Here is a 12,417-nt window from a genome sequence, read left to right as displayed (position 1 = left end):
ATAAAAACATTAATCTGATCACCCAAGATTAAAAATTTTTGGTTAACCATACTCATTTGCGTTTGTTTGAAATAAAAAGGAATTGGAAATAGGTCCTAAGAGGAAAGATCAAAGGAATTAAAGAGTTGCTAGGTCTATAAAATTTTAACTTAGGAATGATTTAAATACTGATAAGTTGCTTTTCCTTGTTTTCTGACAGCAAAATTAGAGGGAAGCAATTTAAAGAAGAATTAAGAACATTTTGGCTGCTAAGATTTATAACTGTTATAGTTTAGATATTTAATATCCCCTGAAAAACTCAAGCATTAGGCAATGCAAAAATGTTCACAGATGAAATCACTAGATTATGGGAGCTATAACTAATGGACTAATAACTAACTAGTGGACTAATCCATTTGTTGGATTAATAATCTGAATGGCTTCCATATGGGATGTGAATATCAGGAAGCTGGGATCACTGGGGTCATCCTGGTCAACATAACCAGGTTAAGTGTAAGCAGATGAGGACTGGCTGGAGAAAAAGGTCACTGAGGTTGTACCCTTAGACTATATCTTGTCCTTGGCTCCTCTCTGCTTCTTGGATGCCACAAGCTGAACAGCTTTCCCCCACCACATCCTTCTGCCTTGATGCTTTTCTGCCTTCTTAGGCCCAGAGTGATACAGTTAGCTGACCTTGAAATGAACTTATGAAACTGAGCCCAAAATCAATTTTTCCTCCTCTGAGTTGCTCTTGTCAGGTATTTTTGTCATAGCAACAAAAAGCTAACACACCACTTGGGAAAGACATAGTATTCCAACATTGTATAGCCACCTAAAATGAAGCTTACCTAAGGTACATAGTTGTACTAACTAACATTCAGTCACTTATAATCTCACCCTAGAAAACCATCAAATAACCTAACTTTGGATAGGGGTTTACAATTTAAAATACATTTTCACATGTTTTAGTACCTCATTTAATCCTCACATGAAGTATATGAACAGAACAGATATTCTGATTATCATTTATAGATGAGGAAAATATTTATGATTACCTTTGACTTTACTCTAGAGTTCTACTAGATTATTTTAAATCTTTCCTGAGAAAGAACCAATGGAGGGGCTGGGACTCTGTGGTAGAGCACTTGCCTAGCACATGTGAGGAACTGAGTTCAATCCTCAGCCTCATATAAAAATGAATAAATAAACAAATAAATAAATAAAATAAAGGTATAGATTAAAAAAAAAAAAAAAGAACCAATGTAGATGGGTCACTAGACACCTTGGTACAAAAAAAAATTCAAAAAGAGAAAATTATGTGGTGACTTGATCTTACATAAAGTTCCTATTTGTGTAGTTAATAATTAACAAACCTTTTTTATTGAAGATTCTTGGTTTGAAAATATTCCTGCAATCACATAAGCGAAAGAATGAATAAAAGGCACTGGTTTATATGAGCCATAAATCATAAAATCATTATTTTTAATAAAAGGATATGGAGATTTTTGTCTTCTTTCTCAGCATTCTAAGTTTTTTTTTTTAAATTCACTAAATTTATATCAATGATAGCTAGCCTCCAGGATGACCCCAGTGATTCCAGCTTCCTGGTATTCACACCCATATAGAATCACCCTTCCTGTTTAGTGTGGACTAGACTTAGTGACTAGTTTGCAATGAATAAAATAAGACACAATGACTTAAAGAACAGGTCATAAAAAGCATGGTGACTTCATTCTTTCTCTATAAAGAGGTGCACACATGCCCAGGAACTCAAGTCACATGAGTGAGCTTGAAAAGGAACCTTTAGCTTTAGTCTAGTTTTCAGAGACTGTCTAATCCCAGCCAACATCTGGACTGCAACCTCATGCGGGACCACCCAGCCACACAATTCCCTGATTCTTGTAAAGGGAAATAAGAAAACTTTGGGGATGACAGAAACACTGCCTTTGTCTGTAATGGCACTTACATGTGTCCATACATTTGTTAAAACTCAAATTATACAATTGTGCTGGGGATGTAACTCAGTGGTAAGAGGGCTTGCCTAGCAAGTACGAGGCTCTGGGTACAAAATCCAGCACAACAGAAAATAAATAAATAAATAAATAATGGAGTGAGAATGTTAAAAAAATTATATAATTATACTGGATGTATTTTATTGAATGGAAAATATACTTCAATAAAATTGTTATTTTTAAAAGGTAAATGAACTCAAAATAAGCGACGCAGAATCATTTATGAAAAAGCAATGTCTTGGCTTTAAGAGTTAAGGGTGGTTAGGAAACAGAAGCTGCAATAACAAGCTATTATTACAAACTCACATGCCCTAAACTGACCAAACCTGCTCCTTGCTCTGTCTATAGCCTTTCCCATCTCAGATAATGGCAATCCCATATTTCCAGTTGCTCTAGCCAAAAAAACAAAGTCATTACTCCTTTTTTTCTCATCCAATCCATAAGCAAATCTTCTTGGCTTTTTCTCAAAACACATCCGTCTCTCTTCTGTCCACTGTATCACCCTGTTCTCTAGCAAAGATTGCTGAAATAGCCAAGCAGGTCTCCCTATTTCAATCTTGCCCCGTATGGTCTATTATCAATCAACCCGAAAGTTAGGTTAGTCAAAACCTAACCCAGACCATATCATTTACCTGCTCAAAAACATGAAACCACTCCCTATTTCACTCAGAATAAAAATCCATGTTGTTACAATAGCCAGGGGAACTGGCTCCTTGTTAAAGCTCTGATCTCATCTTCTCTCCTCCTTTTTTAGCCTACTCTACTCACATTGGATTGGTTTTTGTTTATCAAATATACATAATAACATGCTCACACCCTGTGGCCTTCATAGTGGCTGTTTCCTCTATCTGGAACATGTTTTCCCCCATATACCTACAGGGCTCATCATTCCCTAACCTCCTTTCAGGCCTCTGCTCAGATATGAACTTCTTTACCCAGACTATCCTATTTAAAACTGTAAATATCCTGCTTAGAATAAAAATATCCAGCTGATTAGTAAAGAGAAATAAGCTGCTTCAGGAAGTATTATGGTTTGAATTCAGAAAATCCCATAAAGACTCATATGTTGAAGACTTGGTCCCCAGTGCAACAATTTTTAGAGGTAGGGCTTTGGGGGAAGTGATTAGATCATAAGGGCTCTAACCTCATTAATGGATTAATTCACTGATAAGATTCATAGCTGAAAATACTACTGGGAAGTGGAAGAAACTGGAAGGTGGGACCTAGATAAAGTGAGTAGGTTTTCAAGGGCATGCCTCTGAAGACTTTGTCTTGCCCCTGGCTCCTTTCTCTCTGCCAGCCATAAGGATAAGCAGTTCTGATTTACTATACCCTTTTGCCATGATGTACTACTGCCTCACCACAAGTCCAGAAACAAAGGAACCAACTGTCCATACAATGAAACCCATGAAACTGAGCCAAAAATAAATCTTTCCTCCTTTAAGTAGTTTTATCAGGTATTTTGTCATAGTGATGAAACATTGACTAACACAGTAAGTGAGGTTGAGAGAATAAGGAGGATGACACTGATTTGGGATCTGATATAGGAGAAGAGGCAAATTATTACATTTGAGGAAGTTCCTTCAATTTTCTTTGCTTCTAGTCCTAGTCATATAGGTACAGAATCAAAATATAATGGTTAAAGAGAACATAAAAAGAAAGGGAGAAATAATCTTAGCTCCATGTATGAAAAAATCCAAGACAGATTTTTTTTCTCTAAATTCACTGGAGTAATTTATCCCATAGCATACTAGGAGGGTTTTTGTTTTTCCTTAAAACGTTTTATTCTTCTAGATCCTGCTGGTATAGTACAGATGTTGGCAAAGCTATAGTTGAGAAAAACATGATCTATACATAAACACAAATTTCCATCCAAGGGAAAGATACTGATTTCTGCCAGTGTAACCATTCTTGAACAGAGTCACACTTATTTGTTCACATATTGTCTCTGGCTTCTTTCACACTGTAACAGCACAGGTGAACAGCAGCAACAGAGACCATTAGCCTGCAAAACTGAAAATATTTACTATTTTTCCCTTTACAGAAAGAAAATTTCTTTTTCTCTTTCTTTCTTTTTTTTGTTTTTTTTTTTTGTTTTATGGTGCTGGGGATTGAACCCAGGGCTTTATTCATGCAAGGCAAGCACTCTACCAACTGAGTATATCCCAGCCCTCAGAAAGGAAATTTCTAAAATCAATTATAAAATATAAATTCCTGATAGATTTGAAAATCTTCTAAATACCAGAATAAACCTTCAAACTTTTTTTTTTTTTTTTGGCTTGTGGGGAGGTGGGGATTGAACTCAGGGGCAGTCAGCCACTAAGCCATATCCCCAGTCCTGTTTTGTATTTTATTTAGAGACAGGGTCTCACTGAGTTGCTTAGTGCCTTGCTTCTGCTGAGGCTGGCTTTGAACTCATGATCCTCCTGCCTCAGCTCCAGAGCCAGGCATGCATGCACCACCATGCCTGGCCCCATCTGACATTTTTGATATTGTTAGTCCTATAACTGAAAACACATCAAAAGCTTTAAATCCAAGAATAATGTAGTCTTCAAACTAGTGACCAGATATCATTATCTAATTCAAGTAAAACGCCACCTCCCAGTAGCACTGACATGCCAATCTTCAAGTGTTAAGTAATTTGGCATTAAAACTAAGGGGAAGGCAACTTTTTTTTTGATATATGCCTTTAAGAAACTGATCTATCTAGTGTTTTCTTTTTTTGACAAAGCCTCACTATGTTACCCAGGCTAGCCGCAAACTCCTTGGCTCAAGTGATCCTCCTGCCTCAGCCTAACAAGTGCTAGAACACTTGGGCTAGAACTAGATTCAACAGCTGGTTCTGAGGAAATGCCTTAAACAAGAAAATTTTTTTTCTTCATCTAGTCACACATACATGCACCAAAACAGACAAAGACCAATAATCCTACAATGATTTTTCAAGTTTCCCCTTATATGTTAAGAATTACAAAATAGTAAAATATGCAACATTTGCTTTTAACTTTCTAATTAAACAAGCTAATACACAGGAAAGCAAATATTACTCATTTTTTAAAATCCTGTCATCTATTTTCCCTCTCCTAAATCCAAAGATTAGTTAGTTACATGTACAAGATCAAACTTAATTTCATAAAACAAAAAATTCTTAATTGCATATATAAAAAATTAGAAATCCTTTTCTGATACAAAATACCTTCATTAATATTTAGATATTTCTTACATTTGGCAAATAAAATGATAGATTATGCCATTCATGATGACACTTTGAAAAGTAATTTTCAAACAGACAGAAATAGGTATGGAAACACTCTGTAAAGGAAACAAGAAAGACGGAAGATAATATGGATCCCCAAAATTCTTTTTAAAATTTTTATTTCAAGAAGTCAGCTCCTTGACTTCTTAGTTAATGATCAACCAATCCAAGTTATTATTCATTAAAATTTCACCACAAAGTCCTGTACCTTTTACTTAGATTTTAACAGGGCTCTCAGCATAAATATTTCTACCTTTAAAAAAATCTTTAGCCTAAACTACTTCTTTTTTTAAAAAAATACCTTTATTTTGTTTATTTAATTATTTTAATTTTTTTTTAAAATGTGGTGCTAGGGATCAAACCTGGTGCCTCCCTGTGCTAGGCAAGCACTCTATCACTGAGCCACAGCCCAACCTCCTTTTGCCTAAACTTCTAAAATAAAAATTGTAAGAAATCTGTTTTCCCAGAAACTTTTTCAAAACAATTTTTTCCAAGTTGAAGTTTTAAAAGTTTTTCTCAAAATTAATTTTGCTACAATAGAATTAGAAAGTTACCCATGAGCTACTTCTAAATACTGTGAATTTGTAAGCCTATAGAGCCTTCCCATTTTTCTCTTAATTTCATTTTTTTTACAACACTGTAGTCACACATATTTTAGTAAACACAAAAAGTTCTTGTCAACACTTTTAAAAGAATTAGGTTTTAAGTGTTATTGTAGGAAAGTTCACTGCTTTCCTTATGGGCTACAACTTTCTTCGATGAATATTATATTCGTGAAATTAGTAATGTGTGATATAGTATAACAGAGATTTTAAAAACACTGCATTACATCTTTATAATACGGAATGAAAGCAAATCTGATCATATACCTGGGTAACCCACGATTGCTAATAATGTATATCATCAGAAAACCTTTAATGAAAACAACTCACCAATTGAAAAGAAATGTTTCCTACCTTGCCTGCTTCTCTTTCTAAGTCGACATACTCCCGGCTAGGTGTTTGTCGCTGTTCTCCCTGCCAGCTGGCCGGAAAAAACTGGAGAGACAGATTGGTTCCTGTGGCCACAAAAGCCTTTTAGAAAAATCAATACAAACAGGATCAGGAGCAGGACATTACATAAATTATGCAGGCAGTCATTTATTTTTACATCAGTTTATGTCTTAAGCCAGGCAGCACTGAGAATACTTAAAAGTAAAAAACATGCACTCATCATTTTTCTTAAGTATTAAGTTACAAACATCTGATTCCATTTTGAGGACATTTGCCATTGGCTGCTTAAATATAAAATCAGACATGGAATCAATACTTTCTTTCAGGTCATTTTTTGCTGACGTTAGGATCTTACATTGCTAATGTCTAACCAGAAACCACTGTCCTTGCATTTTAAAACTTTTAAATATTTTTAAATGTGAAAACCACTAGTGAACTAAAGATTTTGAATTTAAAAGCATATCACAATTTAAAGTTATATGATACATTTAATCTTTCTTGATTTCCTTCGCTCAAGGAAACACTGAATGGTGTGTGATACAAAAAAAAAAAAAAATGCAGTAAGTACATTTTTGCCAGGCGTGGTAGCACAGGCCTATAATCCCAGTGGCTCCGCAAGCTGAGGCAGGAGGATCGCGAGTTCAAAGCCAGACTCAGCAAAAGTGATTCACTAAGCAACTCAGTGAAACCCTGTCTCTAAATAAAATACAAAATAGGGCTAGGGGTGTGGCTCAGTGGTCGAGTGCCCCTGAGTTCAATCACAGGTACCAAAAAAAATAAAAAATAAAAACCAGAAGAGCATTTTTAAATGGATTTTAAAACCCACTATATCCAGGAGCTGGATGTAGTGGTGCATGCCCATAATCCCAACAGCTCAGGAGGCCTCTGAGGTAGGAGGATCACAAGTTCAAAATCAGTCTCAGCAACTTAGTGAGACCCTGTCTCAAAAAGTAAAAATGGACTGGGGATGTGGCGAAGCACCCCTGGGTTCAATCACCAGTACCAAAAAAAAAAAAAAAAGAAAGAAAGAAAGAAAAAAATGCACTAGGGATTGCTTTTCTTGTTATAAACCATACATTAGCATGTAATGTGACAGTACTTCTTTCTAAAACGTTAGATGATTTAAAAAAATATGCACTTTTCTAAAATTTTACTATAGAAGAAGTAGCTCTAACTACAACTAAAAGTACTGAGTGTTCATCTAATATTTATAGAAGATTTGGATGGTTCAGCTCAGACAGAAGAGTCTAAAACCATTTCATTAAGTGTCATTCCATGTAGCCCCTGAGCAATTTAACTCTATATTTCTCCCATGTAAAAAACAGAAATAACATTATTCCTCCTATTTCTTTCTGAAAGAAATAACAAGCAGGTTTTTTTTTTTTTTTAAATACATTTTCATTGTCTAAATGTAAACTCTTCTTTGCTGAAACCGGAAAGTTTTGTTTGGTTTATTTTACTGATTACATTCTGAAGCATCATCACTTGAAACACAGTCTTCATCTGAAAGCAAGGGCTTCACATTTTGAACCATTTGTTTAAAACCATTAGCTGATATAACTATCCACTAGTTCCCCTACTGGTTAACAGTTTATTCTGTTTTTAAAGGTAAAAATTATACTTCCTATTTCTATTACTGGTACTGTAGGTACTTTGTCAACTCAACTGCTAAATCTCTAGACATCTTTGATGGCATTTCTTTCATCAACTGGGATGCCCTTTTCTTGTGGTAATTACTTTCTATGACTGGAAACTGAAATAAACTAACATCAATATTACAATAGTAATTTTTTTAAAAAAAATCTTTCCATGCACTATCAGAATAAGTTTTATCCATAATAGCACAACCATTAGTCAAATGAAAAGCAGATTCTAGAAGAAAAACTGCCTAGGCAGTATGACCTGAGGCATACTTCAGTTTCCTCACAAATTAATATTTGCACAATGCTTAGAACAGTACCAAGTAAACACCATATAAATGTTTTCTGAAAAATATAACCTTTGTCTGTCTGAGATAGGGGAGGAAGGTTGTCTGTTATTGTTCAAGCTGGCTTCCAATTTGTGAGCACAGCCGTCCTCCTGCTTCAGCCTCCCCAAGTAGCTGGGACTATAGGTGTGCCCCAATGCACCCTGCTTAAGAGAAATAACTTTGAGATTAATAAAAGTGGCAACTTTTAGCTTCAGATAATGAAATTCTCCCAGAACAGAATGGTAGCAGATAAGAGATTAAACCCATGAATGAATGTCCTGTGTCAAAACCTCTGAATCACATTTCTTCAGTACTTAGTTTATCCAGTAGCAAACCCTTCTACTTCCAAACCAGCATAGTGCTAAGACACTCTGAAGATCTTATTACTTCATCTCCTGTTTGAATGCAAAACTCAGAAGAGATTTCCTGCTTTACCATTTTCTCACCAAGATCCCTCCCTGAGAGAAAAAGTGGTAAAAACTAAAAATTAATCATTCTAGAATAGTGTTTTCCAAATTTACTTTACCCAATAACTTTTTTTTTTTTTTTGAGGTGCTGAGGATGGAATCCAGGGCCTTACCAATGTTAGGCAAACACTCTACCACTGAGCTACAGTGGAATCCCTTTTTAAATAGAATACCTACACATAAGAGTCAGGAAATTCTGTTTGAAAATATTAAAATATTACAGTGGAAAAATGTCAGTATGCAAGACTTCAAAGTTGTCTTGACTGTATTTTATAGTTTTCACAAATTTAAAAAATGGCACACCTTATGCCAATCCAATATACTTTTAACCATTGAATCTTCAGGATTAAAAATATATATCAGGGGGCTGGGGATGTGGCTCAAGTGGTAGCGTGCTCGCCTGGCATGCGTGCGGCCCGGGTTCAATCCTCAGCACCACATACAAACAAAGATGTTGTATCCGCCTATAACTAAAAAATAAATATTAAAATTCTCTCTCTCTCTCTCTCTCTCTCCTCTCTCACTCTCTCTTAAAAAAAAAATATATATATCAGTTTTTACCTTCCCCATAGTAGAGTCAACATACCCCTGTAAGCATTTTTTTAATTATTCGTGTTGAAGACATCTCCAATATCCTTACTACAATAACAATTCAAAAGAGGAATAAATCAAATTTCACCAAAATAAATTCTAGCTCTCACCCACAATCACTATTATTTCATTATGTGCTAAAAAGTCTGAACAGGGGCTGGGGTTGTGGCTCAGAGGTAGAGCGTATGCCTACCATGCGTGAGGCACTGGGCTTGATCCTTGGCACCACTTTAAAAAAGTAAACAAACAAATAAAATAAAGGTACTGTGTCCATCTACAACTAAAAAATTAAAAAAAAAATGTAAATGTAAAATAAATTCTTTACTAATCTCCCTGGTACACAAGATGTTAAAAATGAGGGGGAAAAAAAAACAGCAACTGGGGCAATGGAATAATTGGGGAATTGAGAACTATGTTTATCTTTACCATATATGACCACTGTCAAATAGAAAATAATGCCTTTTCTACTACTAAATAGGTAGAAACCAACCTGTTCATAAGTCATAAGATAAATTTCAGGCCTTAAATTATGTAGCCTCTAAATTCAAATAATCAGTACCTCTAATACAAAGGGCCTTTTGCAAAGCACCTGTTTTTAGAGGGGTTTATTCAGGCTTAGTACAGTCTCCAACCTCTAGGAGCTAAAGATCCTGTAAATTAATTAATTAAATACTGGGTATTGAACCTGGGGAGTTTTATCACTGAGCTACATACCCAGCCCTTTTTATTTTTTATTTTGAGACAAGGTCTTGTGCTGAGGGCCTCACTAAGTAGCTGAGGATCGCCTCAAACTTGCAATCCTCCTATTTTAGTTTCCAGAGCAGCTGGGATTACAGATGTGTGTCACTGTGCCCAGGCAGGATCCTGTAATTTAAACTGGGCAACAATGATTTAAAAGGGAAAAAAAAGGAAGAGAGGGGAAAAAAGAAAAAGAAAAAAGTGAAATTTCTCCCCAAATATTACATTACTCAACAAACAACATGTGCCAGTGCCATCTTAAGTGCAAATCTTATAGAAATCAATCTACATCCTTCAACCTTTAATATTTCTCAGAAAACAAATTAAACAAAACTTATTAAAATTTGTAAGATCAGTTATTTGGAAGGGGAGAAGGCCTAATTCACCCTGGAAAGAAATTTATGACAAATATAACAACCTATATAACACTGCTATATTTTAACAATATTAAAATATAACTCTTCAGATATACTATAGGCTAAATTATACCCTCAGTTCACAATTACATGCAGCAAAGTATGATACAACTAAAAGCACCCTACAGGCTATGCTTCACTGGTTTTCAGAAAAAAATCTCAGCTTTAAAAATGTGACAGCATTTTGTATCTCATCATTTACTTCCGGGAAATCCTTTAATTACGTAAACTATTATCCATCCACCTTTTGCAAAAGAAAACCCAGGCAAAGAATGACAGTCACTGGACCAACTAATGAATGATTCTTTCCTTCTATCACTCAGTGCCAAAATCAAAAAGTATTTGTTTGTTTTTAAGAGAGAGAGAGAATTTTAATATTTATTTTTTTAGTTTTTGGCAGACACAACATCTTTGCTTGTATGTGGTGCTGAGGATCGAACCCGGTCCGCACGCATGCCAGACGAGCGCGCTACCACTTGAGCCACATCCCCAGCCCCAAGTATTTGTTTTATACACAAATATTACAATTATCAATAAACTTGGAGGTGGACTTAAAACTGGAGTTCTCTCATAATATACATTAATGATCAAATATTTTAAAAGCTCCTCAAAAATTTATCATCTATCAGTTATATAATTCCAAAAACATTGTTTAAATATTAAATACTGTTTAAAAATAAATCTGATTTTTGTGAAGAAACAGGAGAATTTTATAGTATATGAATTACACCTCAATAAAAACAAATAATTGATTGTAAAAGGGGAGGAATAAATTTTCCAACATGCCTTCCTACTGTTAACCTCTGTTCAAATAGCACCTTAGCTTCAAGTCTCTGCCAAAGCAATGGGCTCAAGTCATAATGCAAGATAAAAAGAGTCCATTATACAGTGCTTCAACATTTTTTAAACGAATAATCAATCTCTTTTTCTATAGTTTCTTCCCATCGTTGCCTCATTATACCTCCAATTGGACAAAAGGCGATGAATGGAGGACACTTGTTTTTTTTTTTCAACCCTAGGTTTGATGGAGGTGAGGCATCAAGTCTATCACACCCAAACGGGCCTCCAGGAGATCAACGGTGGTTTTTGCAGAGCCATATGCGGTTCTTTAGGTACTGCAACACTAAACAGGATATGTTTGGGGGGGGAGAAAAAACAACTGATAGTTTTTTTCCCCCGATTCTCTTGAAGCATTATATTCCAGGAAAAAAAAAAATTAAACGTCCTGTAGGCCCTTTTTCTTTTAAACCTCCCTTTTCTATCAGGACAATAGATAACTGGAGTAAAGATTTATTCTCATTCTGGGAGCGAAAGAGCTTCACATATAAATCTACCAACAAATCCAGCGTCTAGGAAACAAACTATCGCTGACCTCCAATGAAGCTCCAGTCCTTTTCCCGAGTGGGTGTTTTCTTCCCGTACATACCCCGAAGACCCCCCCACCCCCATCGGTGTCACAGCCTATATAAGGACCTTTGCTTATTTACTTTGGCTCGGGCTGGAGCTCCACTCGCGGTGAACTGTGCGCCAGGCCGGCTCTGGGAAACACGAGCCACCGCGGCGGGCTACGGGGAAAGCGTGTCCCCGCGAGGAGCGGGCCTGCAGCGTCTGGTTTCGCCTTCTGAATCCCGAGTAGGAAGTGAGAAGGCGCCCGCTCAGTTCCGGGAGCCGCGGCATCCGCGGCGCCGTCCGGAACCCGCCTGGGCCGCGCGGTCCCCGCGCAACAAGTGACCCGCGCGCGCCGGGGCCCCGCCGACTTACGATCTCCGAGCGGCCGTCGCGGCAGGCGTTCTGGAAGCGCGCCTGGCGCTCCTCGTGGGGCCGGTCCCTGAAGCCGGTGTACTTAATCTGTAAGGCAGAGACGGCCGAAATCAGGAGCGAAATCTGCGGCGCCGCCCGCGCGCCTTCCCGCCCCGCGCAATGCCGATAAGGGCAAGCAGAGCCTGTGGGCAGACGGCCGCCCGGGCGAGATTGCCCCTCCGCGGGCGCGCCGACCCGGG

The 12,417-nt window shown here is 36.9% G+C and overlaps 1 protein-coding gene across 2 annotated transcripts in view; it reads right to left on the bottom strand.

Annotated features, from left to right (window-relative positions):
* Cbfb (core-binding factor subunit beta) overlaps nt 1-12,417 on the bottom strand; it is a 52,159-nt gene that overhangs the window by 39,339 nt on the left and 403 nt on the right. For both annotated transcript variants that reach the window (XM_046435228.2, XM_046435229.2), the window contains exons 2-3: nt 12,179-12,265; nt 6,201-6,317 (exon numbers count right to left, since the gene is read on the bottom strand). In XM_046435228.2, coding sequence (XP_046291184.1) covers nt 6,201-6,317; nt 12,179-12,265 — 204 coding nt within the window. The remainder of the gene's footprint in view (nt 1-6,200; nt 6,318-12,178; nt 12,266-12,417) is intronic.

This window comes from Marmota monax, unplaced genomic scaffold (assembly GCF_021218885.2).
Source record: "Marmota monax isolate L192 unplaced genomic scaffold, Marmota_monax_Labrador192_F-V1.1 WCK01_AAM20220418_F8-fsc00024, whole genome shotgun sequence".
Taxonomy (NCBI): domain Eukaryota; kingdom Metazoa; phylum Chordata; class Mammalia; order Rodentia; family Sciuridae; genus Marmota; species Marmota monax.
The sequence above is the reverse complement of the archived record's forward strand: the minus strand, read 5'-3'. Positions and strand labels throughout refer to the sequence as shown.